This window comes from Pyrus communis, chromosome 2 (genome assembly GCF_963583255.1).
Source record: "Pyrus communis chromosome 2, drPyrComm1.1, whole genome shotgun sequence".
Classification (NCBI taxonomy): Eukaryota; Viridiplantae; Streptophyta; class Magnoliopsida; order Rosales; family Rosaceae; genus Pyrus; species Pyrus communis.
The window spans coordinates 11294931-11321998 of record NC_084804.1 but is presented as its reverse complement, the minus strand read 5'-3'; the positions used below and the strand labels follow the sequence as shown (position 1 = coordinate 11321998).

Genomic DNA, 27068 nt, shown 5'->3' with positions numbered 1-27068 from the left:
AGTTTAGTTCCAAATTTCATTTGGTTTGAAACTTTAACTTCTATTTGGTTTGAAACTTTAACTTTTATTTGTTTTGGTTCGTAACTTCTATTTGGATTGCAAGCTTAATTTTCATCATGAATCTTGATGTATCATTTGAATTATTATGTGTGTGAATTGTAAATGATGAATAATTGATAAATTTAGACTGCAATGTATGAGATAAAGGTACCAAAAAAAAAAAAAAAAAGGTTTTGCCATTGAATTGGGTTAAAAAAAATAAAAAAAACTTTTGTCCTAAAACAAAATGACAATTACTATTATCATACTATGCAAACCAAATTATTTAGTAACACTGAACTTCAGTATGCTAAAATTTTGATACGATAATGATAATAGATTTTAACCGAAAATTTGATACGATAATTAGTACAAGAGTTTTGATACGCTAACAGTGCCGAACCCACCCCCATGTGCACCAGAGGAGGTCCATTTCCTTGTAATCACACCATCACAGAGTCCTGGACATTTTTTTTTCTCTTCTCCTTTTCCATGGTCGTACTCCTTTCGTGTTCATTTGCCCAGCAAAAAACCTGAAACTCCTTTAAAAACCCTGAATTTCAACCGGAGGACGAACAATTCCCGCCATTTTCCGCTTCTGGGTAAGCGTTAATTTCACTCCCCTGCAAAAAGTAGGAGTCTTGTGTTTTCGTGTTTTATTTTTGGTGTATTTTGTGATTGTTAGTGATGAAGAACTGCTGTGTGGGGCTAAGTGATTGTTTAAATTTCTGGGTTTTTAGTTTTAGTCAAATTGGAGTAAACCCAATTTATTTTATGCTGAGTGATTAATTGGGCAGGGAAGATTTGTTTGCATGGTTGAATGGGATTGATGATTCTCAATTGTTTAATTTTTCAGTTTAATTACATTTTTTTTTGTTATATTATTTGTTCAGTTTTTATTCACGTTTTTCTCTATGTGTTTAATTTTTAATTTTGTCCCACCACACTTGTGTAAATTACTGAACTGGACAATAGTCAATTCGATGTGATCACAGGTTGTAATTGTAAACCCCAATCTCCTTTTGGTATGTTTGGAACCAACGTGGTCATCCCTGTGTTTCTTTTAATCTTGTTGGCTTTCTTGAGCTAATATGTTCTTGTTAGTCATCCTAACAATGGTGCAACTTGTGTGAACTGTTGGACAATGGTTACCGCTTCGATGTTTTCTCTGTACGCTATTTTAAATTGTGAATAAATGTATTCACCAATCACTTTGTTGGGTATCTGGTTTTCTTTTGAGTGATTTTTCAAATTTCACTTCTTTTTTGCAGTACCGTTGGTTGTGGAACACAGTAACAACTTACCTTCATTGTGAGAATATGGCACATAATTCAGTTCCTCCAGGTTTTGTGTCTCGTACATCCTTCATGCTGAAGAAACTAATAGTTCCAATGCCTTTGTTGATGCTTCGAATGAAGGGCCAGTCCAGATGGATACCGCGTCTGACCTGACTGACATGGATAAGTTGAAAAGACAAAGGCCATGGATACTTTTCGACCAAAGTGATCTCAACACCGAGGAATCTGAGTCTGAACACTTTAATACGGTCTATTCCTCTCTTCGTCCTTTGTGTGAATATTTATTTGCTGCTCTTAAACACATTAGTACATCAGAATTGAGTCTCAACCTGGTTATGTATGCTGCAAATACACTGCTGATTAGGAGCTTGTGTATGTGTCTAGAGAGGAACAACTCCAGGTTGCACGGTTCATAACCATCTTAGCTAAAGAAAAGAGTATCAATTATGCTTTGTGTGACGATACCGAGGTTTTTTTTTCTGGGAGTAAAAAAGGATGCCGGGATTTAGTGCTTAGAGAAAACAGAATATTATCAAAAGTGGATAAGTTGTTTGTATCTTCAAGGTATTTGCTCTTATACCGTTGACATGGCTGACGCTTTTAAATGGGTAATCAATGTTCTCAAATATGTACTTGAAAATATCTAGGTCTTTGAACCTCATAACCTCCTTCCCGTTTAGGAAGAATGGTGAAGGGTGAGACTCAGTGCTCAATCCCCTGCTGGTGCATGTATTGTGTTCTTATCATTTTTCGAAAGGAAAAGTGTTGAGAGCTACTGTATGAAAATCTCACCACAGTAATAGTTTCCTGAAGTTATATACATTTTGCTTTTCAGGACCCCCTTCCAAAATCTTGCCTTCCCAAAGGTGTTACTCACGGATGTCAAGATTGCAGTGGTTGCCTGAAGGTTGATTTTCATTCACTAAGTTGATTCTCTTCCCTTTGAATTGTATAGTTCTTAGGGTACTAGTTTCAATTTTCAACCTTTGCATTTGTCTTTGATTTTCAAAAATTACTACTGTGTCCAGTTCGCTCTTTTACATAATCCTTGTGAATTCCTGATATAGGTGACAGGAAGGTGGCATCCTGAAGAGGCAAGAACAGATGTCCTTCAAGAAGCACCTCTTTTCTACCCAACAGAAGAGGTGAGGTGATCCTTTTTCTGACTTTTACGACATTTTCATTTGTTCCAGGACAGACATCTTCGCCGAACCCTTTGTTTTAATGCTCAATTTTTGCTTATAAAATTTCAGTCCTTGAGTTTCTAAAGGAGTTTGGCTTTGTCCTGCAGGAATTTAAAGACACTCTTAAGTATGTTGCAAACATACGTGCAAGAGCAGAGCAATGTGGTATATGTCGGATTATTCCTCCGCCCTCCTGGAAACCTCCATGTCTTATTAAAACAAAATATGGAAATGTTCTGCATTTTCTACCCATATTCAGCGAATTGATGGGCTACGAAATCAGTATTCACCGAGTAAAATGGAAGCCGAAAAAAGAAGAGAAGAAGAATCTTGAGAGTGGGATTGGACTGTGGATCTACCTCAAGCCCAGGTGAAACTGAACATTCTTATGTCAAAGGTTTTGAACATTTCAAGCATCAATATTTCCGCAAAAGTGAAATCGCTGGTGGCCTAGATAAGTGGGTGCCATCACTAGAGAATATTGAGGCTGAATATAAATGTATAGCTGAAAATCCAACTGAGGAAATTGAGGTGCGTTCATAAATTGGGACGATCATTTAGTTACACTTAGAAAGTTGGACAGCATGCCGTTGAACTTTACTGTGAACAGGGGAGGACAACTTCGATATCTCATGATAAGCTACTGCTCGGAGCAGCTAGAGAGGCTGTGAAATCAAATTCAAATGATCATCCAACGAGATCCCTTGACTCTGCCACAGCCACAGGGAACAGTAGGAGTTGGGTTGCTAGCATCATGGAAAAGGAGAATATAGCAGGACCTACCATCATCACAAACACAACAGGAAGCAATTCTACTCTTCCGCCGAAAGTGGCAGTAGATTTGATGGAGGGGACATCCGATGTTTCATCTGCACGTACAAGTGAAACAAGCTCCTCAGACTCCAGCGATATAATACCAGATCTTAACATTCTTCTGCGCGGACGACAAAAACGTCCCTCCCCTCCGGTGAAGAGCAACGTTCCCCGGAAGCTTCCAAACGGTCGTCCGGCCGGCAACAATAAGGCATCGACTTCGAGCTATTTGGCTTCTAAGAATCAAATCCCAAGAGAAGCATGCTCTCAGGGTCCAATTCTTATTAGTGATGACAGTGATGGTTAATTTTTATTAACAGTCTGTTTTGCAACGAAGAACGGGCGTTGTGTCCAGAGAAGAACCGATAATCTTCGTATTAAATTGTACAACAAATGTAGTATATAAAGAATTATCAAATCATACATAGATAATGAATTACATGTTTCAGAGGCCAGCTGAAACCAATCCATGTAAAGTGACGATCCCAATCACTTGATTCTGATCATTGATGACCGGCAAGAACTGAACCGGCGACGGTGGCGCTTCCATCTTCTGCATGGCGTCAACTGCCATGGCGTCGGGACCAATTGTTCTGGGGTGTCTGTTGCACACTTCCCCAACCGTGAGCTTGAAAATAGCTTCCCCACTGGCCTTGAGAGTCCGCCGCAGATCTCCATCAGTGAACGTGCCGATCAGGCGGTGCTCGGCGTCGATCACAAGCAGGCAACCGCACCCCTTGCTCGTCAGCTCCACCAGCTGCTCCATTATCAGGTCCCCTTCCTTGCACACCGGAAGCTCGTCTTCCTTCTTCATTACATCTTTGACCTGCAAAATTCCAGAAATTAGAAGAAAAGAAAAACCCTAAGATTGGATTGAAGATGATTGAAATTGGGGAAAAAGCAAGATCGGACCTTGAAGATAAGGGATTTGCCGATCCTGCCGGCGGGGTGATTGGCGGCGTATTGTTCTTTGGTGAGACTTTTGGCGCCCATGAGCGCGATCGCGACGGTGTCGCCGAAGACCATTTGGATGGCGGTGGAGGTGACCGGAGCCAAATCGAAGGGGCAGAGCTCTCGCTCCACTGGCAAATGCACGTTCATGTCGCAGAGGGAGGCAAGGGCATTGCCGTCAACGGAGGTGACGGAGATGAGGAAGGCGCCTTTGGCCTTGGCGCAGGGGACGAGGCGGAGGAGCTCCTCGGTGGTGCCGGACTTGCTGAAGAGGACCAAAACGTCGGTTTTGGAGAGGGCGCCGATGTCGCCGTGGAGGGCGTCGAGAGGGGAGAGAAAGCCGGAGCGGATGCCGAGGGAGACGAGGGTCTGGGAGATCTTGTGGGCGACGAAGCCGGACTTGCCTACGCCGGAGAAAAATATAGTGGCGCCGGCGGATGATTGGAGGAGGAGGGTGCGGGTGAAGGCCAGTGTCTGGGGCAGGTCCAGGTGCTGGAAGAAGAAGTTGAGGTGGCTCTGTTGGGATTTGAAAAGGTTTAGGAGGGTAGTTTCGTCAATGCAAGAGGAGGCGGAGGAGAATTGGGTGGTTGTTGTGGTGGTGGTGGTTTTGGTATTGGGAGGAGAATGCGGATTGATGAAATCTGAGAAAAAAGGTGGCAGAGAACCCATGATTGATGATTTCTGTACTCCTCTGCTTCCAGAGAGAGAGAGAGAGAAAAGAAGAAGGAGATATACGCCTGGTGTCGGTGGCGCTGAAATCAGAATAAATTAATAATTTGGAGAGAAATGTCTACTTTCTGCGGGTGTGAAATTATGGGCCTCAAGTTTGGTTTTGGTTGGGCTTCAAATTGAACTTTTCAACAAGGCCCTACGTTCAAATTTTCAGTCTAATATTGGGTGGGTTTTTTACAATATTAGGCCCAATTTCATCTGATCCAATACACAAAGTACAACTGTGCAAGACAATCCTATGTTCTTCTTTCATTGGTAATGAGAGTGCATTTTATTTAACGAAAACTAACTAACAGTCCAAAAATACCAAAATACAAAAATATCCATTCCACTTTCCACAACCCACTAGAAAAACTAGAAAAAAGAAAAGAAAAATACACGTCAACCCAAACATAACACTAAAACCCAAAAAGTAAAAGAACCCGGTAAAAATAAGAAACCATCTATTTAAATTACATGACGTAGTTATCAATAATTAAATTATTACTTAAGTTTTGATTAACGTACTTATTTTTATTGGTTATCCATCGTATGATTTGTAAATTTGATCTACCTAACATTATTCAACCCTAACATCACATCTTAGACCCACACAGCTGCCACCGGCGCTGCAAAAGAACCCCACCGCTGTAGAAACAAGTCAAAAGATAAGGAAAGGAGCAGTCATGCGAAAATGAAGACATCGTCACGCATACGCTTTCAGATCTGGTGGCAGGTGGCGAGTATAGGGGAGCGCAAGGCGGAGCAAGTGGGGGATTGAGGGCCAAGGCAATAGGCAGAAAATCTTTGGCTGAAGGAGGTGAGGATTTTGATGGAGGCAAAAGAAAAGGAGAGATGAAGACACCACTTGAGCTGAAGAGGCCGGCCCTCGAATCAAAACAGGGATGGGGATGGGAGAAAGTCTAGAGAGAAGGTGGAGCCTCCCTCTAAGACAATCCTTTCTTTAGAAATTTTTGTACTAAAGGACCGTCACATGCATGAATTTGCTACATCCATCGCATTGCATGAATAAGAACAATACATGATTGCTAGTAATCTCATACCTGATTGTTCAAGTATAAAATAGAGATATTAATGTCTGACAATCGTGTTTATTTCTTCTATTAGTAAACATAGGATATGTCAGGTATGAAAATGATACTTGTTAATCTTGTACATGTTTAGGCCCACAATGATACTTGTTAATCTTGGACATTTTTAGGCCCACGTATTGGTGCATGTCGAGAAAGAAGCCATTAAAACTCAAGGAGATCGAGAAGCCCAAAGGGCTTAGAAGAAAATACCCTCAAGTGCTAAAGCCGATCACCTATGAGTTCAGTTCGTCTAGGATATGCAAAGAGCTTTCTGACAGACAGGGGCACTTAAGCAGCTGACAATTTTATGGTCCAAGTCTTCAGCAACAGGTCTATCCAGATGTCAATCAGGCCACATGGCAGCCCATCATCAGTGACAAAGACCTAGGATGGGACATAAAGGTTGTCCAAATGGCGCTCGGAGAGGCGGGGTTGGACAACCGCTCCACCCGCATCACTTTAACAGAATGTGTGATTTCGACTGAACACATATCACTTCATCGTCGAATGTCTGGTTGATAGGTGTAATGGTGTCAGTATGATAGTCTACAGAAAGGTGGTGCATTAAATGCCAAGTTGGGAAGACCCAAGGCTGAGGGGTTCATTGAGGGCTATATAAAGGGTTGGGAAACCTCCTGTATTGGGGTCAAATAATGACTGAAAAGAGAAAGAGAGAGTTCATTTATTACCGAGCATTATTTTTAATCTTGATATCAATATAATCCGAGCAACATCATGAGTGTAGTCAAATTTTAAGGGATGAACCACTTAAATCTTCAAGTTCATTTCATTTATTGGGATGGTTCATAATCGATATGGTTGTTTTATAATTAGCAGAGGTGGTAAACATCGATATTCCTGCTAAATGAAATTATTTATTGTTTGTCAACAAAAAAAATCATCTTGTTTAACATGTTTTAATTGTTGCATTGGACGAACTCGAATCCTAGATTTATACTAATCTAATTCATTAGCTCAGCCTCCCTCACCCCTTAAACTAATTCGAAAATCTTGTTTTTAACTTTTTTTCGGTAGATCTAGAGATAAGATAGAAATTTCAAGAAAAATAATTTTAAAAAGAGAAGACAAAAGTATATTGAACCATGTATTGAGGTGATCATGAGTTCTTTGGTGCAACTAAAATTAGGATTAGGATTCTCTACCCTTCTTTTGTCATTTTCTTATATCTCCCTCCTTTCGCATTCTTTATTTTTTCTTTTTCTTTCTATGAAAAATTAATATAAAATGTTAACGTGGTTTAAATGTGACTGTTCAAATAGGAGGAGATGGAAGGGGAGGGGGAAAAAAGGGGAAAAAAAATCCTACTCCCTAAAATTAATCCGCAAACAATCAAATAGAAGATCACGATTGACTGAATAAATTCCGATTGACGAGTTATATACATAAGTGAGGTAGCAGCCCTAACTAGCACTAGCAGTCTAGTCCAAAAAGCTTCTATGCCGTTACAGAGGAGATTGAACTCATACCACTTGTTGGAATCCAACAAGTTTATCACTGCAGCCTTAATAAGTTCTAACAAACTGATGCCTTTACAGAAAAAGATTTTGAAAAGGACAGGACCAGGACCACAGGTTAATTAATCTATGAAACGATCTTAAGGGGCTAAGCTAATTGATCAGCTATAAGCCTTTAGTTAACCAGGCTAAATCTCTCAATTTAAAACCTAGGCCACGTACATCCACATGCATGCAGTGAGAATTCTCGACAGACAAACACCACTTGTTGGAATCCAACAAGTTTGTCACTGCAGCCTTAATAAGTTCTAACAAACTGATGCCTTTCCAGAAAAAGATTTTGAAAAGGACTGGACCAGGACCACAGGTTAATTAATCTATGAAAGGATCTTAAAGGGCTAAGCTAATTGATCAGCTATAAGCCTATAGTTAACCATGCTAAATCTCTCAATTTAAAACCTAGGCCACGTACATCCACATGCATGCAGTGAGAATTCTCGACAGACAAACACCATTCCCTGCTTATGTAACATAAACAAGCATATGACGCTTTACAACAATGACGGAAAACATGATACATTTTGTGGCTTTGATATCGATTTCTACTGACTATCTAACCCATTAAATGTTGTCAATGTACTAAAAAATAATGTAAACAGTACTCGTACTACTACTGTCTAGCGGAGGGTTTGAGATCTCTTAATTCCAACGCTATCTAAGCAATTTCTTTCTGATGTGTCTAGCTATGTTAGCTACCTATGGACAATACCTCTATATGCGACAGAGAGAAAACCTAGAAATATATTAACCATGCATGCATGGTGTCCTTTCGTCAAACTAGATCCCTGCATGCATGTTAATGACCTGAAAAGTGAACCAAATTAATAGTTAGGTAGGGATTGATCATGGAATGGATGCATGGTCGTCCAGTATAAACCTGTCTGCAAAACTAAACGTGTCTTAGTTTCTTAACTGTACTACTCAACAAAAAGGATCAGAAGCCGAGATCATTTTAATGGGACATAATTACTCTCTTATTATACTCTTTTCTAGCCTTCGAGTGTTGAATAACTCAAAAAAGAATTAATAGAAAAAATAAAAGAAGAAGTACATAAAAAAAGATGCGAGTGTGAAAATCACTACCTCATTTCCAAAACCCTAAACCTTAGCTAGTCAGTTAAGTTTAAATAAGGGAATTGTTACATATTGTGAGGATGTGAAGAATCGTTTTAACATCGAGAGTTTATGATCAAACCTTACACATTCTTATAAAAAGTTTGAGTTCTTCCCATATTGCTTATTTTATAATGGGACCTTTACTTCTCGGTGATTACCTCTAAAACAATAATCATACGTTTAAACTTCTTCTTTTTTTCTCTAGAAAAAAGTACACGATGATCTAGCAATAATAGCTTCAAGAAATAACGATGAATATGGTCTTGGAACTTTGTTTTTCACTTAATTTCATGTGGCAAGCAAAGTGAATTGACTAATATAACTTAATTAGCTCAAGTAAGTCCACGGCCAGGAGCTAATAGGGCAATATTTACGTACGTGAAAAAATTTTTACAGCTAATTCTTGATACAAAAAATTCACTTCCTCCCATCAAACCAAGACACACAAACTTACAAGGAGAAATCATCTGTTCCCGAAAAATTAAATTTAACCGCAATGAAATTCTTTTTATTCAGAACGTGTATTTGTATCTTTAAATTCAAGCTTTCGTTGATAAACTAGTACGATGGCAACAGATAAACTAAAGCACCAGAGCTAGCTATATATATGTGAGGGTCACACTTCACAGCTTCGTCATGACAGTTTATCCACAGAGATTTTTCAACAAAAAGGAAACTATATGAAGCACATAGAGGAAGGGCTCCCTCGCCTCAATACATCTTCCTGCATCTTCTTCATTTATTAATGCAGCAAATTATTTGATCAGATGCACTTAATATATTGTTAACCAAGTCAGTGTCAAATCTTTTTAAAATATCAAGCCAGTTCACAAATTATTTTATCAAATTTCCCGTAATTAGTGTTTATTGTCTATTGTATGTTAATATTTTGTAACCAGTGTAAAATTTTAATTTTGATAGGAATTGAAGAAACCTTCAGTATTTTTGCTATTATTTATTTGTCAATGCAAGGAGTCATAGTTCTACAGTAATGAACAAATCTATATATACGACACTTTTGTACATATTACAAGCTAAAGCTTTGTATACTGACTCCGGCCACCGAGTTCACTCTCGCATAGTAACTGGGGAGAAAAAACATACACGAATGTATGTATTGGCAAAGTTTTCTATTTTATAATACGTACAATATAACGGACATTGAAAAAGTAAAAATATAGGAAGAATTTTACAATAGACTAGTTATAATAATTTGTTTTTAATTAAATAGAATAAAATATAAAATTCTTACTTACAATTGAAAAAAAAATATCACTTGACCATAATATTGTAATATCAAGTGACGTTTTCATGTTTCTTGACAAACTTAATTTAGATAATCAGAAAGAAAATAATTTCCCTCTTTTTTTTTCTTTTTTTTTCTTTTTCCGAAGATAGAATACATCAAAGACAAATAGGAATGTTTACATTGTGACATCCCACATCGTCCAGGGGAGTGATCCTTATATGTATATTTTCATCCCTACCTAGCACGAGACCTTTTGGGAGCTCACTGGCTTCAGGTTCCATGGGAACCTCGAAGTTAAGCGAGTAGCACACGAAAGCAATCACATGATAGGTGACCCACTGGGAAGTTGCTCGTGAGTTCCCAAAAACAAAACCGTGAGGGAATGGTAAGCCCAAAGCAGACAATATCGTGCTACAGTGGTGGAGCGGGCCGGGGAAGTGATTCGTCCCGGGCCGGGATGTGACAATTTGGTATCAAAGCCTAACCCTGGCCGTGGTGTGCCGACGAGGACGTCGGGCCCCTAAGGGGGGTGGATTGTGACATCCCATATCGCCTAGGGGAGTGATCCTTATATATATATTTCCATCCCTACCTAGCACGAGGCCTTTTGAGAGCTTACTGGCTTCGGGTTCCATGGGAACTTCGAAGTTAAACGAGTAGCGCACGAGAGCAATCCCATGATGGGTGACCCACTAGGAAGTTGCTCGTGAGTTCCCAAAAACAAAACCGTGAGGAAATGGTAAGCCCAAAGCGGACAATATCGTGCTACGGTGGTAGAGCGGGCCCAGGAAATGATCCGCCCCGGGCCGGGATGTGACATACATCTTAGGCTAGAATATTAAACAGAAAATCTGGGCCAATACAGTCCCAAGCAAAAACTCGGCCCTCTTTTAAAACAAACTTAGCCACCGAGTGAGCGGCACGATTGCTTTCCCCAGGCATAAATGTAAACGTCACTGACGTCAACCTTGGCACTAGAAGCTCAATGTCGCCAAGAATGCATTCAATGCTAAAGTCAAGCGATATTTCCTTCTTAAGCATCTGGATAATCACCTTAGCATCCGATTCAATAATCACCTTGTCAAACCTGTTGTCAATGCAAGCCTTCAGAGCATCCCGGATCGCACACGCCTCAGCAACTGTTGCAGTGTGACATAAACCATTTCCCAATCCTCTTGCAGCTTGAAGCAAACCAGCAAAATCCCAACCCACCCAGCCAACACCTACACGCAAAGTATTCTTGCACCAAGCCGCATCAGTATTGATCTTAATGAAACCAAACTTCAATTTCTGCCAGTGAGCTTTCAGTCGAACCGCAATCTTTGGAGGACTCAGGCTCTTTAGACAATCTCCCACATCTCCCTGGGACACAACATCTCTAAATTCAAATTTGTTCTTCCTCCAAGTCGCCAGGACCTCAATAGGTTGTCGATACAACCCATTAAACACCACCTCGTTTCTATTTTTATAGAGTCGCCACAGGCCGAAAGCAAATTCTTGTAGGATTTCGTCAGCCTTATCCTTATCCTTGACCTGGTTACAGAAATTTTCCCAACTTGCTAAGAAATCACAACCAATTAGGTCTAGGGAATTTAGGTGGAGCGAAGAACAAAACCAGAATCGGTGACTGAGATTGCATTGGAAGAATAAATGATTTTCTGACTCATCAGTAGTATTACACACCCCACAAATATTGTCAACCCTCATATGGCATCTCTGGAGGTTATGTCTAACTGCCAGAGAATTGTTGCAACACCGCCAAATGAAAGTTTTGATTTTGTTGAGTACCTGCAAACACCAGATCTTGTTCCATACCTGATTTTGCTTCTGGTACTCACTGGGCACACCGCGTCCTTTCTTTCCCAGGGCTCCGTTCTCCATTAGCTTCACAGCCACCCCGTATCCAGTTTTAACAGAGTAATCCTCGTTCACAGTATGGTGCCACACTAGTCTATCACAACTGCTAGAGATGCTTAGAGGAATACTTAATATTTGAGTCACATCATCCCGATTAAAGCCAGCCGAGATTACATCAGCCTTCCAAGACTTTGAGGCCGGGTCAATTAAGTCACACACCATAGTTTCTTCCAAACATTCTCAGTCTGACTTTGAAGGTGATAGGTTTCGGGAACCACGAGTCCTCCCTAATATTAATGCACGCTCCATCTCCCACCCACCATCTTAAGACATGGTAAAGCACCTTGCGAGCTTCAAAAATTCCCTTCCACCCCCATGACGTATTCTTTCCCCTACCGGCATCCCTGAAGGTTTTCCCTGGAAAGTATTTGTCTCTTAAAACAGTTGCTAGAAGAGACGTCGGATTTTGGGTCAGGCGCCATCCAATCTTAGTTAGAAAAGCTAGATTGAAGTATTGGATATCATTGAAACCCAAACCTCCAAACTTTTTTTGTTTCATTAGCCAGTCCCAAGAAATCCAATGGATACCCTTTCTTTGATCACTACCTCTCCACCAATAGTTTCGAATAGCTTTCTCAACATCCCTACACACCCCAATGGGGAGTTTAAAGACTGGTTTGGTATTGCTGTGCTTTTAAAAAAAAACTGTTTCTGCTGTACTGTAAGAATAAGGTCATTTTTGTTGCTTCACGTTTCATCTTTTTTTCATCTAAAACTGTGAAAATAAGTTGTTTTTAAATATTTATCAAACATTTTTTTAAACATAATTTTTTTATACCCACTTTTTATGAAAACATCTCATGCCAGCCCTAAAAGTCCAATAGCACCGCTAGAAAGAAAAGAAGAGGGAGTACGTGGGACCCAAGTTGGAATTTTGACCAATAATGGCCCACCCGAGTGCCAATAACTTTGTGTTGGGGACGCGACAACAATCTCGTACGGTTCACGGTTATCGAGGAAATTGCAAAAGGAAGGGAGGAGATTGTGCCACGTTATGTGTTCAGGGTGTGATTTGCGGTGGAGATCTAGGGTTTAGAACGAGGCGAAAAGCGAAGGAGCATAAGCCGACAGAAGAGACAGGTGCGCACGTGAGAGTGCACGGTTGGGCTGTCCTGATTGGGTCCCCTTCTTTCCGTCGAGTTTGATCGCCTATTCACAATTGACCGTAGAACGCGGGATTCTCGTACTCGATGAGGCGTTTGCGTATACGTATTTGATCGCCATTTTTTTGGACGAAAGAGCATTTCCTAAAAGCCCAAAACAGGCACAACAAATACAAGAGTTTTAGATTATTTCACATTTGATCATTGTACTTGCTGCATGTTTTTGACAAGTTGATCCATTTTACGCATGATTGATTAGTCTAACGATAATAATTTCTGTTTTTGTTAGAGTAAGTTTTAAATTTTACTCTCCAGTGTGTCACTTGATTAGTGGATTAATAGTGTTTTTAGAAAGAGGGGTTAGAGAATCTGTTATGAGTGATTGTATTATGTAATAGATCGATTTGATTAATCTCTCTATTACATTGTATGATGCAATCCGGTTCATTTATTTAACAACAAAAACGACATATTTGTATTAAGTTTGATGCTACACTGTAGTGTATTGTAGCTTGATGTGGATGGATTAACAACTCTTTGTAGAAATATTTTTGTAAATGCCCTATCTTTTGTATATAAAAAGGAAGCCAATAATTGATTTAATAGAGATATATCATATATTGAGTTATATAAGATGTGAAACATGAGGAACCAAAATTTTGATCATTCAAATGAATAATTATTTCTTGATAAATTGCAAATTGAATATCTATGTGGCAATCGACAACAATTCATAATTCTGATTTTAAAAATTGAAAGAAGTCTTAAGTTTGAATTATTGCTCAATCATTAATACAAAAAAAAAAAAAAAAAAAAAAAAAAAAAAAGACACTAATAATCGTCCAAACTCGTATGTGGTTTAATATTTTAGTCGATAGGGTGTTGAAGTTTTACCCATGCGTCCTAGGTTTGAAACCCCACCCTCTCTTAAATTATTGTAATTGTTTCGAACTCTCATTCTCTCCCTAATAATAGTAAAATTACAAAAACACCAAAGAATCGTCCAAACTCGAAAAATGTAAGTAAGGGCAGGTGTCCATGCACATGAAAGAATTTTAAGGGGAGAGATCCAGAGTTTAATTTCTGCTATAATTTTGTTAAGTAGTATACTATATACTGTAGATAGGATAACATGTGTAGAGATGGAAATTCAAACCGTTAAACCCGATAATCGTGGATAACCGTCTAAATGAAGAGGATTTAGGTATGAAAATTTAGGTATATTATGGATATGGGGAAAAACATTGAACTTTAATTGGTTATAGTTTTGGATATGGTTATAAAGGTCTCAATCCGTATCCGTCCCTGAATCTGAACCGAATAATATATACTATATAATGTCATAGTTTATGTAATATATTGTATTTGAGTGGAGCTATACAATCATTACTATATTCATTATTCACCGGATAATATATTTAATATATAATACAATAGTATTTCGCTCAAAAAATGTAATAGTATTTAATGAACCCTATATTATATTCCTTATGCATCAAACTTAATGTTTATGGGAGATATCAACAAATCACATCATCAATGTTTTATTCAATGCTCTTATTTTTATATCTACAAAATTCATTTATTATTATGTTTTTTTTATTATTAGACGTGGCTATTTATGACGAAATTAGTATTCATTAAATTATTGTGCGCCAATTGGATGAATATAATTTTTTATTTTTGACGAAGATGGATATAACAGTTAACCGATAGGAAATCCGTTACCCGATGAGTATAGTTATGGATAATCCCCAATGGTTATTTTGCAGTTATGGATATGATTCATTTTTATGATTATGGAGATAGATATAGCATTTCCGTTTCCAAACCAAACCGTTGCCATCCCTGCATGTGTAGGGGTGCATGGTGTTAGTAGTTTGAGTGGTTTGCAGGCTTAAATCATGCAATGGGAGGCTGAAGGGTGTTTGAACATGGTGTGGACTAGCTAGTTGTACTGCCTAGTCCTTAATTTGTCCATTGAACTTTTTTACTTTTCTTGACTGAGATTGCAATGGTTATGTCCATCACAGATTCACAGTCTTAAATCATGCAAAGCACATCAAGTTATGGGGAAGGTAAATTTTTTGGCAGCCTTAGCTTTCTGCCAGTGTTTTGGCCTCTATTGCCCGATTTGTTCTGCTGGCATGCATCTGCCCAATGGCACACTCCTCTACTACTTCACAGTAACATTACTTCAACTTAAAACACAGATTACATGAAGTTTGCCGTTCATTAGGTCACTGGTTAAACGATTGTATAAGTCATCAGTACAGTCAACAAGGTTGTTGGTGTTTGGTTAGCGTTTTGTTAACGTTGTTAGACTCTCTGTTAAAAACAGAGCTGCGTAATTGTTTTTTTAGTTAATACAAGTCTTAGTTTTCGTTCTAATTCTTCATCTTTCTCACTTCTTCATCATTCTTTGATTTTTCTCAATCATTCTCAATTCTTCATCGTTCTTTGATTTTTTTCAATGTAGTTAATATGGTATTAGGACCACTAGGCTCACGTAAGAGATTTTGGTGTTAACAAATCTGATTACATTGCTTACTACCTCGTCTAGAGGTAATTGTATCCATCCACTTGGTTGAATCAAGTGCCAAGTCACATAAATTTACAGATGACATATATTCATGAAAAGTTTAATACCTAATTATGGCTAATCATATTATATGTTTGTTGTGGGTTCATTGACCCGTGGTGAAACATCATGTATATTAAGAATAAAAATCTGCAGTACTACGTCTTTATCAATAAATTTACTTTATTTGATATATATTTTTATAGTTAAAAAATAAATTTTCACACTTTTTTTTTCATGCACAATTTTGTTTATTTCTGATCTTTAAGTTGAAGATAATTAAGATATAAAAATAAAAATGTGCATAAAGAGAAAAATATAGAAGTAATTTCCCTTTTAGGTAGCCATTAGTACAACCACATTTCATTGCAAATGATATAGGCTAATTTGTTTTGTTCAACTCCATATTAGTAAATGACACAACATTCTTAGTTTCTCTTCAACAGTATGTAATACCGTCATAAACTTCAAGCACCACACCGCTATAATCTATATAGAGATACTCTCTCCTAACATAAATTATTGGTGGACACACGACCGCTTCACTAATTTTAGGCAATGATTTTCATCCATGAAAGTGACATATTTGGTCGTCATTGACTATAACATCAACAATCTCCATTTGTTGAGAAAGATCCTTTTGGATACGGTCTTCACAACCTTTGAAAATCTCTGTCCATCTAGAAGTTCTTGTCGGATGACCTTCCATAACTGACATGCATGATGTTGATGATAATGGTAATGGTGTTCAGAGTGAAATTCATATTAAAAATTAGCTCGATTGTGTTTATACAAGTTTTGTGATTGAATTATATGGAAGGCTTGAAAGCAGTTCTGAAAAAAAAAAAAAAAAAAAAAATGAATTCCGATGAGAAAACAGATATATAATTAAATGTTACATGACACATTGTCTAATGTAATTAAGTAGGGAATATAATAATTTTATTTTACTTTTATGGTCTAAAGTTTTTATTGTCACGATCACATAAGATCATCTGTTCATAAAAGTAACTTACTTAACTGTTGAATTCAGTCCAGTATACATACTAACCTAGCTAATAGCTCAAGTTCTCGAGTTGAATGCCGAATCACTTGTAATCATGTATGACCTCAAAAGAAAGGTTGTAGTACGATTTTAAACTTTTCAGTAGTATCCATGCATGGCAAGCTGATCAGACAAATCCAGCTATTATCCCGATTAATACGAGGTCGATCTTATTAAGTGCCGTTTCACTACCTGATGCGTTTTGATTTAGAAGCAGGCATCATTTGATGCGTTGAGTTGTTGGAATTGTTAGAGTTGGTTTAGCAGTTTATTAGTGGTTTAGTAGTCTATAAATAGCCTCTGTGCCATCCGTTGTATTTTGGTTAAGATCAATACAGAAATGCTCCATCTTTTTTCATGTGTCTTGTTTCTGCTGCTAGATCTAAACGCCTTCAAGTCCTAATGCGGCCGAAAGAAGGCAAAAAGGATAACTGGATAAGTACGTATCACTGAAAATGGCCAGCCTATACAGTAAAGGACTCCTAGCAATACTAATAGAAAAGTTTCATAATTTCACTTCTCCCCCAACACCAGAAATTTCAAAAAGCTAAATAATATATATGAATTATTGAAGTTGAAAGACAAATAAACTTCTGCACTTAACTTATGATTTGATGGGACTAAAAATGACGGAGACAGTCCCTTTTAAGTTAAACAAAAATAGTTAATTATTTGTAAGTGGTGGATTTCACCGATGACTAGAGTTTTTTTCTTCGACTTACTGTGTATTGGGTTTAATTTTTTCTCTCTCCTCTTTAGTATAAATTAGTCTAAAAGATAACTTTTATTAAAAAAAAAAGATAATTATTTAAGCATGTAACCTTTGCGTTTATTGCTAATTACATGCATGGATGTTTAAGTTTAGAAAACCATCAATTCTCTAACTTAAATGAACAAATACATCCAGCACAAACTATAATCTCTTTCGATAATGAAGATTGGATTGGAATTAATATCTCATAAAATTTACAGTATGCTGATTTTTCATTTTGTGAGGATTAGACATGAAAAAAATTTATCTTACTCCTAGCTACCATTTTGAAATGATCGAAATGGATAAGTTTCTTAAATGAGTGATCCATCTTTACCTACAAGTAGGACATTTTTTTTCATCTTCTTTCAACATAACTTGAATATCATCATACCATCCAATCCAGTCCTAGATAACAAACGAGCCGTATATAGATTAACAAGCTAGTTCAAATATGATGAAGTATGAAATGAACAGAAATGAAAAACATGAAGATGCATATATAAAATTAAGAGATCATATCTATATGAATTAAGAAGGAGCTCTTCTCTTTTCACTGAATTGTTTGGCAAAATACGGATTACCTTCTGTAATATTTATATGTTCATCAAGAATAATTTCATATCAAATTAGCTACTATGACTTTTGTAACGAAAATAATTTGACGCTGAAGAAGAATTCTATGCTTAATTATTTCACATAAACTAGAAATTCAGAAGGAAAATAAAAACAATATAGGAATATATGTTAAATAAAATACTAAAATTCTTAGCAAACTACATACTTTTTTGAATTCAGCTTTGATCTTTCAGTAGGTAGTAAGAACACACGACACCAAAATACATCCTATATATTCACATAAACTTATATAAGAATTTTCAATTTCTTTGCTCGACTTTTAATTCTGTGTGTAAGAAATTCAAGAGTGTGTGAGCAATTGAGGCAAAAGAATCGCAATATAAAAAGGGATTTGTAAAAGAGGCTGGATTTTTGCAACCAAAACCAAGGTGATCAAATGAAAACAAGCTGAGAATTCAGATTCAATTTTAATCAAAAAGTTAAGTTGTCAAGTAACAGGTCAAGACAGAATTAGACTAAGAGCTTTGATTCTATGTCAGATAACTACTGGACTCTAAAAACTTAAGACGTTTTGCAATGAGTTAACAATACACACACACATATATACATACATTTGACTTTTTAGCCAAAATGATCGTCCTTAAGATTGGCATAACTCTCCCCTTAGTCCTCAATGTTAAAAATCGAGAGAAATGATCCATGAGTTTGTCAACCGTCAATCATTTTGGTTATTCTGTAAAAAAATCTCCGTTAAATGGAAAAACAAGTGCATGGGTCGATTGGATAAAAATACCCTCAATTTAACGGAGATTTTTCACGAAAGAACTAAAATGATTGATGATGGACAAACTCAGGAACCACTTCCATCGATTTTCAATCTCAATGATAAAAGTAAAGAGTTATACCAATCTCAAAAAATATTTTAGTTGAAAAGCCTATATATTTTAAGCTTATAAGATCAGCAACATGAATAAAACCGATGTAACGAATGATTGTAAATTACAAAATAATTTCCAGGTGCATCCATAAAGTAGTTGATCTCAAAATTAATAATATCTATATATATGATGACACCATAAAGTTCATGTTTTTAAGTTTTAATCAGTTTTCTCTTATTTTACTAATGATGGAGTCTCTTCATGGAATCTAAAACACACCATAGATAACCGAAATCATTAGCAGAATGAATAGATCCTCTAAGAGGTAAAGTGGCTTTACATGCCCCACTACTTCACTGAAAGGAAAAAAGACGGTTTTTTTCCAGCACCTATATTACGTATCATTTGTTAACTAATTCTAGAGCTTATTTTTTCTTCTAAATAATGATCAACAACGCAAAATGCAGACATTTGTTTAGTTAAGTTGACTAATGTAGGGTATTTCTTTCTCTTCTACACTCAACTCCGAATCATCTTTTACATAGTTTTCAACTTTTCATTCACGTCTGATAAATGTTTCTACCATTTGATAGAAAATAAATTCTTAATTAATCTAAATACTTATTAATAATAGAATCCTAGAGGAATATTGACACAACATCATCCAATCACTGACAAGCTGTCGGCCTGATTGAAAAATTAAACAAGATTTCCCTCAACTTCTTATAGCTAATTTGCACTTTTAACTATAAAATACTATGGCAGACATGTTTCCCTAACTAACTATAGCATCAAAATATGGAAAAGTATTGGATGCGAAGATTTGCCATATCAAAAATAAATTAAATGCTTTTTTAGTTAATTAACCGTGTTTCACCAAATTATAAATCTCACTAGATTCCACAATATTCACATCTTTTTTTGTTGCAGACTCTTTTGCAGTATTCCACTATATTTCCTGTTTGGTTCAGCAACATCTGACTATCTGAGACTGATTTGACATATAAGGAAAGTCAGCATATGAAATTTTACAAGCAATAATATATATTATTTTATATTCCTCACTAAAAATAACCGTTACTTAATTAATACTACGGTTTAGTAGTATTCTTTTTTATTAATAAGTGATAGATTTTAAGTTTGATTTTCGCCAAAAGCGAATTTGAACCATATTATTGCTAACTCATTATGAGACTTAGCCCACTCTCCCATTCCTATATTATAAATAATATCGTTTGTTAAAAAAAAAAAAAAAAAAAGTGCTTGAAACCGATAGTGAAGGCAGTGCCCTAAATGACGCGCATGACACCAAAGTAAATAGCGCTCACATTTATCTTACAAGTAAATAGCTAGAGTGCTCTAAGTTGAAGAGTGGTTAATTTAGGCATAGTTCAAATTTGAAAGGGGATTATTATTGGCAGAAGTTCTGGAGAAAATTTCACTCGGAGGAATGATTACGTACCTTGTTTAATTGCGAATTTTCTCGAAAAACATCACTATGCTAAGTATGCTTAATAGAAACTCAAACTATATATAATTGTAAATTAACATATGTTGTGAGCTAGTGATATCGAAACAGTTTTGTTTTCTCTTAAATTTTTCCACAAGAAGAAGGCGCGCGCGCGCATATATATATATATATATATATATATATATATATATATATATCAATATTCCTAAACAGTAAAGTAGGAAAAGGTGGGAGCATAGAGAAAGGGGAAGCAAGGGAAGTCAGAGATAAAGAGAGACTTGTCTGACCATATGCACCAATGTACAAGACACAAGCATTAAAGGAAGTATATATGTATATATCTGACATTTTTATATGATCCTCGTGTGAAGTCCTTTCAATAAGCTATGTATCTTAACCCAAAAAGAGAGAGAGATCTTTGCAAGAAAAGAATTAAACTGGCTGCAAAAAAATAAAAAAACGAATTAAACTGGCTGCAAAAAAATAAAAAAAAAATAAAAAAATAAAAAAAAGAATTAAACTGGCTGCAAAAAAATAAAAATAAAAAATAAAAAAAATAAAAAAACGAATTAAACTGAGTTAACTTGGAGTTTCCAGCCACATCTTTCGAGAAATTTCCACTCGTAGCTAGGCATTACCTCAGAGAAAGAGCAAGTGAAAAAGAAAAAGAAAAAAATACATGGAAAAAAAAGGAAAAAAGCACAGCAGTTGTTTTTGCATAAAAACTGACTCAAGCAGAACAATTTCCCAAAGACGAGAGATCTAATTAGTCAAATCAAAGCGATAAATAGATAAGAAGGCCAGAATTAATTCATGAAAACACAGGTCTTTTTAGTCAGCATAGCAGTGGCTACCGACAACCACTGATAAATTAACTAAAACCCTAATTTGACAACATCCAAAATTAAATACAGCATAAATTTTAAAAGCATCAAGAAAATAAATAAGATAATACCGGCCCTCATAACTTCCGTTATTGATGATGATAACAGCTAGCTTTGCCTTATTGTTGACTGGGATGATGGAGATGATGACCTGGCGGCGGCAGAGGCGGTGGAGGCAACTGTTGAGGCAGCGGCGGTCTCTTCCGCTTCTTCTTCTCATAGCTGATGCCTCTTGCTTTGGACTGCAAATCACGAACCTCACGAAGGTAGAGCCTCACGGCTCGAGCACCGAAGGGGTTGGCTTCAGGCTTGCCTCCGTTTTCTTCGAAGGCGGCACGGAGGCGGCCGATGAGGGCGTCGAGGCTGCCCCATGCCTGGCGAAGCGGGCAGGGGCAGGGAGCTGGTGGGTTTGGATGGCCGTAAAAGGGGCAGATTGGGGTGTGGACTTTGGTCTTGCCGAACTGGTCAAGGTACCGGAGGAATTCGAGAACGTGGGCCCCGCTGCACCGAGAAAGAGAGAGCGGAGGGCGATGGTTCTTGAGGTATTGTCCGAAGGTGTTCCAGTCACGCCGCTTTTGGTTCTCATAGCGGCTGCTGGAACCAGGAGATGATGAGGAAGGAGAAGATGAGCTTCCAGAAGCCGCTGCGAGAGAAGTAGTAGGAGTACTAGCAGCAGTGCTGTTCATCAGTGTGGATGTGTTGATAATTAGGTTATGGCTTGATGCTATGGTGATCTCATGATGGTGAGAGCTAGAACTTCCATCCATATCTTGGATTGAATCCATGGAATTAGGGTTTCTTCTGCTTTTGTTTTAAGTAGTCTTGATTTCTAGGGTTTCTTCTAGAGGGAGAGGGAGAGGGAGAGGGAGAGGGAGAGTTTAAGTTTTATATTGTTTTCTAACTATGAAACCTTAGTGAGAAACCACACACTGATGAAGAAGGGGAAATAAAAGAAGACAAAAGGTCTGGTAATTGATTGATATTACAGAATTCCCATTTTCTGAAAAGAGATGGAGGGAGGGAGGAAGAGAGAGATAGAGAGGGGGAGGGAGCTGGAGTTGGTGAACCAAAAGAAGATTTTTGATGTGAAGAGGGAAGTGATGAGATTGATGGGAGAGTACAAGCAAGCAACTGAGATGACTACTGTTACTCTTGACTCTATCTCTCCCCTCTTGTGGTGTTTATGTTTTGGTTTGATAGAGCAATATTATTACTATAGAGAAAAGATTGGAAGGTGATGGATGGATAATTGGTGCAGCTTTCAGCTTTGGTTTTCATAAAATGTTAAGGGACTGGCTTTTTCCTAAAAAGGGTGGAGCAAACTCAACTCTTAATACTGGATGATTACAATTATTCTTCTCTCATTCTTCTTATGTGAGAGAGAGGGGCGTTGTGTTTCTAGGGTTTTTATTTTTATTTTTTATTTTTGTGAAAATGGAAAGGGATTGGACGGTAGATTGAACTGGAGACAGGAAAAAGTTTGTAGGGGGTAAAATTAAAGGAATAACATGATTTTGGTTCTTGACCCCTCTTGTATGTTGAATTGAATGACAGTTCATATAATGAAATGACCATAATGACCCTTGTCAAATTAATTTTAATCCCATTTTTTATTTTCCTTCTCCTAAATTCAAAACTATAATTTCTGACACATGAATTTGGCCCCATCTCGCCTTTTAAACACTTGGAACGGTGGCCTATGTATGGAATCCGGCCCCGTGGGTTATGATTTTTCCCACAACCCTCACTGAGAAATTTCAAAAATGTATATGAAAAGTGATCTCTGCATTCCACTCTTTACCCTGAAAACGTAAATGCGAAAATAACTATAGCCTTGTGTATTCTTCCCTTCTTCCTATTAACTCTCTCGTTCCTCATCCCTTTATCTCATCTTCCTCAAGCCCTTCCCTTCTTGAGGCTTGAATCAAATGTAAAATGTGCATTTGAAGGTATTAAATTGCTCTTACTTCTTTAAGAAGCCTATTGTATCCAGTATACAACACTTCCTTCATCAAGAAGTTGTTCGGAATGAAAGTTCTTACAATATCTTAATGACACCACATATGCATCTTCACTATTTTCTTGTACGATTTTCTACATCAATAAATATAGTGCGTAAGAAAAAAAATAGTTCTTAGCATCAGTTCATTGTAGATCATAATAAGAATATATATGTTTGATTGACCTCTCGTATATTTGTTCAAAACAGAATATATGTGGATGTATTTTCAAGTATATATATTTCTATATCCAAAAATAGTGCATTACAAACAACCAGTAGGGTTTTCCTATAACTTGGCCTAAAATATGTAAGTGAAGAAAATGTGGGACTACGTATGTATGTAATATACGTAAAACATCTATATATATATATATATATATATATATATATATTAATACTAAATTCAGAAATTTATTGAAATGTCCTATATCTTTCACGTCCATGTGAACATAAACTAGGGTCGAATAATAAATTGAAAATGCCACGGCCTACAGTTCAAAACATGCATTGCAACTGCTATACTAGTACCATCGAATATTGTTGGATTTTGTTTCTTAATTTTGTTAGCAGTAGAGTAGCAGTTGCAATGCATGTTCTGAACTGTCGGAGAGATGCTTAGCTCCATAAAATTTTGGAGGAGTTTCTAGTTTCTACAGAAAAGCAGTTTGTTCTTATTGATTCACGAAACTTTCTATTTAGTCATCAATCTGTATAAAAACACACAGTCGAAATTGGTAGAAGTATTAGAAACCGTCTATCTATTTGTTGCAGTCGATTAATTAAACAACCTTAGTTTTAATTGATTTTTTTGTAAAGATAATTTTTACGAACTGTTTTATAACATGAACGATTTTGATCACAAGCGGAAAGTCTCGTGAATCACCCATGATGTTTTTGTGCAGAAATTCCTCCATAATCTTGTGGAGACTAGTATCGCTCTATTTCAGGCTTTCAGCATTGTTTTCTGTTCGCTGGAAGTATATAAGAAAATAGCATTGCAAAATAATAGCTTGCTTAGTAAAGATGTGGATCAAATTTATAGGTTTGGGAACACATTACCAAAATAATAGCTTGTTTTGTAAGCTGAGGCCGAATGAGGGATGAAGAAGAGTGAATGAAACATAGCATGAGAGATGTGAAATAATGTAACACTATATTTGGATGAGGAAAATAAATTTAGAATTTTGACAAAAGTTAGAATTTATAAATTGACATGCATCAATTCCCTTGTTTGGATTTATAAATATAAAAATTTAGAATTTTCTTGTAGAAAAAAAAAACTTGGAATTTGGGACCTCCAATTCTCAAGTTTAAATTTCATGTAGATAGGTGTCATTTTCAATTTTCCATTAGCAAGAGTTTAAAAATAACAAATTTCATATTCAAATTTCATTGTTCTTTTAGGTTAACTAAACAAGAAATTTCACAAATTTTAGAAAATAAAATTCTAGATCATTTCAATTTCCTTCATTCTAAAATTGCTTTATAATCTTAACTTTCCTCCAAACAAAGTGTAAGGGGTAACATACAAAATGAAAACTGAAAATTGGAAAAAAAAAAAAAAAAAAAAAACTATTTAAATAATTTTCATTTTTTTAAAATTTTGTTTTCATGCATTCGTTTTTCTTTATTTCTCCCCCTTTTCTTATTGCCCTTCTTGTAACATCCCACATCGCCCAGGGGAGTGGATCCTATAAGCTTTATATGTATATTCTCATCTCTACCTAGCACGAGGCCTTTTGGGAGCTCACTAGCTTCGAGTTTCGTAGGAACTCTGAAGTTAAGCGAGTTCGGGCAATAGCATTCTTAGGATGGATAACCCACTAGGAAGTTTATTGTAACATTCCACATCGCCCAAGGGAGTGGATCCTATAAGCTTTATATGTACATTCCGATCTCTACCTAGCACGAGGCCTTTTGGGAGCTCACTAGCTTCGGGTTTCGTAAAAACTTTGAAGTTAAGCGAGTTCAGGCGAGAGCATTCCCAGGATGGGTGATCCATTGGGAAGTTCTCGTGGTTCCTAGAAACAAAACCGTGAGAGCATGGTTGGGGCCCAAAGCAGACATATCGTGCTATGGTGGAGTTGAGCCCAGGTTGTCGTGGGGGCCTGGCCGGGATGTGAAAATTTAGTATCAGAGCCTAACCATGGCTGCGTGTGTGCCGACGAGGACGTCGGGCCCCTAAGGGGGGTGGATTGTAACATCCCACATCACCCAAGGGAGTGAATCCTGTAAACTTTATATGTATATTTACATCTCTACCTAGCACGAGGCCTTTTGGGAGCTCATTGGCTTCGAGTTCTATAGGAACTCCAAAGTTAAGCGAGTTTGGGCGAGAGCATTCCCAGGATGGGTAACCCACTGGGAAGTTCTTGTGTGAGTTCCCAGAAACAAAACCGTGAGGGCGTGGCCGGGGCCCAAAGTGGACAATATCGTGCTACGGTGGAGTCGAGCCTGGGTTGTGGTGGGGACCCGGATCAAGATGTGACAATTTGTCTAAACTATTTATTTTCGAGAATAATTATCAGTGATAAGCCTAACTAGACACTAGTTTAATTAACTATCATTACTTATGTTTCCTTACTTTAATTTCTTGATTCTTCACACATTGATTTATGACCAACATTTAACCACCAAATCATAAGGTTAAATCTCACATTTTCCACCAATGTCCCTCACATTGCTCAATTCCCCAAACAAGGCTATTGTCTCAATTATTTAGTCTCATTTATTATATGGCTACATCTAACGTCTCGTTAGACTGCCTACGTACCCTAAATAAGGATCAAACCATTCGTAGTTCACACTAGTCCTCCAAAGCATTCACAGAAATTATATGAAATATTCAATTTATAAACGTTTGTGGAGATGTCAATCTTATATATATATATATATATACACATACAATAGAAAGGAAAAGACCCACTCACCTTAGGTCAGCGCTACAACTCCCAACTTTACCGTGCACGCCACCACCGCCATCTTGAAGCTCTCATTCCCCTCTACAAAATCTGTCTAGGAGAACCACCTTGATTAACCTCTGTATGTGGCAGTTTGAGGCCACGGAAGTTGACGGTTCTCATGATACTCCGGCTAACCTTTTTTATTTTTCCAGCAAACGGCCACCACTTGAACTTTGTAGCCCATCATCCCAGGAGCAAAACTCAACCAACCTTGACCTCGTTGGACCACCGTAGACAACGAATCGACACTAGGAAGTTTTAGGCACCCGCCGGCTTCGTGTGCAAAATTGACAAAGCCAACGCAGCTTGATTCGGGGTTCTAGTGGACATTCCAGGTCGAGGTGTGTCACTTCTTTACCTCTAATTTCTCTAATTTCCTTTTCTCACGTCTCAAGCACAAAAAATAAAAATAAAATCGTTCTCAAACGATCCTAAGTCATAAGCTAGCATTAATTTGTTACCCTTAGGGTTATGTAGGCATCCTTTTTTGAGATCTAAATCTAATTTCAAGGATACTTTTGCATGCATGGTTTTCTATATATGATATATAATACAACAATTCATTTTATATGACTTGGTAATGCTTATATGGAAAAGTTTTTAATGCTTCCGGTTAACATTTTGTGATTCATTTCTTAGTAGCTTAACTTCAGCCCGTAGGGCTTTGAATATATTCTTCCACATAAACACATCAAGGACCTGGAATGCTAGGGAAACTAAATTTATAGACTAAATTTTGTAAACTAAATGATATGGAAGTTAATGATTACATTATTACTTAAATATTGATAAACGTTTTCATTTCCTATTAATGACATATTATTTAATTTGTAAATTTAATCTCTTTAACATTATTCACTATTAAATACTTATTAATTTGTAGAGCTCACTTGCAACCTCTAAA

General features: G+C 37.0%; 3 protein-coding genes across 3 annotated transcripts; all 3 read right to left on the bottom strand.

Moving 5' to 3' along the window:
• Nucleotides 1-3679: 3679 nt before the first annotated feature.
• On the bottom strand, nucleotides 3680-5120 carry LOC137725490 (probable arabinose 5-phosphate isomerase). Its single transcript, XM_068464196.1, has 2 exons — nucleotides 4247-5120; nucleotides 3680-4160 (listed from the first exon to the last, which is right to left on the bottom strand). The coding sequence occupies exons 1-2, from the start codon at nucleotides 4952-4954 to the stop codon at nucleotides 3780-3782; spliced, it is 1089 nt and encodes a 362-aa protein (XP_068320297.1). The 5' UTR covers nucleotides 4955-5120; the 3' UTR covers nucleotides 3680-3779.
• A 5695-nt stretch (nucleotides 5121-10815) lies between these two features.
• LOC137724748 (uncharacterized) lies at nucleotides 10816-12069 on the bottom strand. Its single transcript, XM_068463458.1, has 2 exons — nucleotides 11779-12069; nucleotides 10816-11523 (listed from the first exon to the last, which is right to left on the bottom strand). The coding sequence occupies exons 1-2, from the start codon at nucleotides 12067-12069 to the stop codon at nucleotides 10816-10818; spliced, it is 999 nt and encodes a 332-aa protein (XP_068319559.1).
• A 9012-nt stretch (nucleotides 12070-21081) lies between these two features.
• LOC137726727 (protein LIGHT-DEPENDENT SHORT HYPOCOTYLS 4-like) lies at nucleotides 21082-22521 on the bottom strand. Its single transcript, XM_068465682.1, has one exon. The coding sequence runs from the start codon at nucleotides 21982-21984 to the stop codon at nucleotides 21319-21321; it is 666 nt and encodes a 221-aa protein (XP_068321783.1). The 5' UTR covers nucleotides 21985-22521; the 3' UTR covers nucleotides 21082-21318.
• Between the last annotated feature and the right edge of the window lie 4547 nt (nucleotides 22522-27068).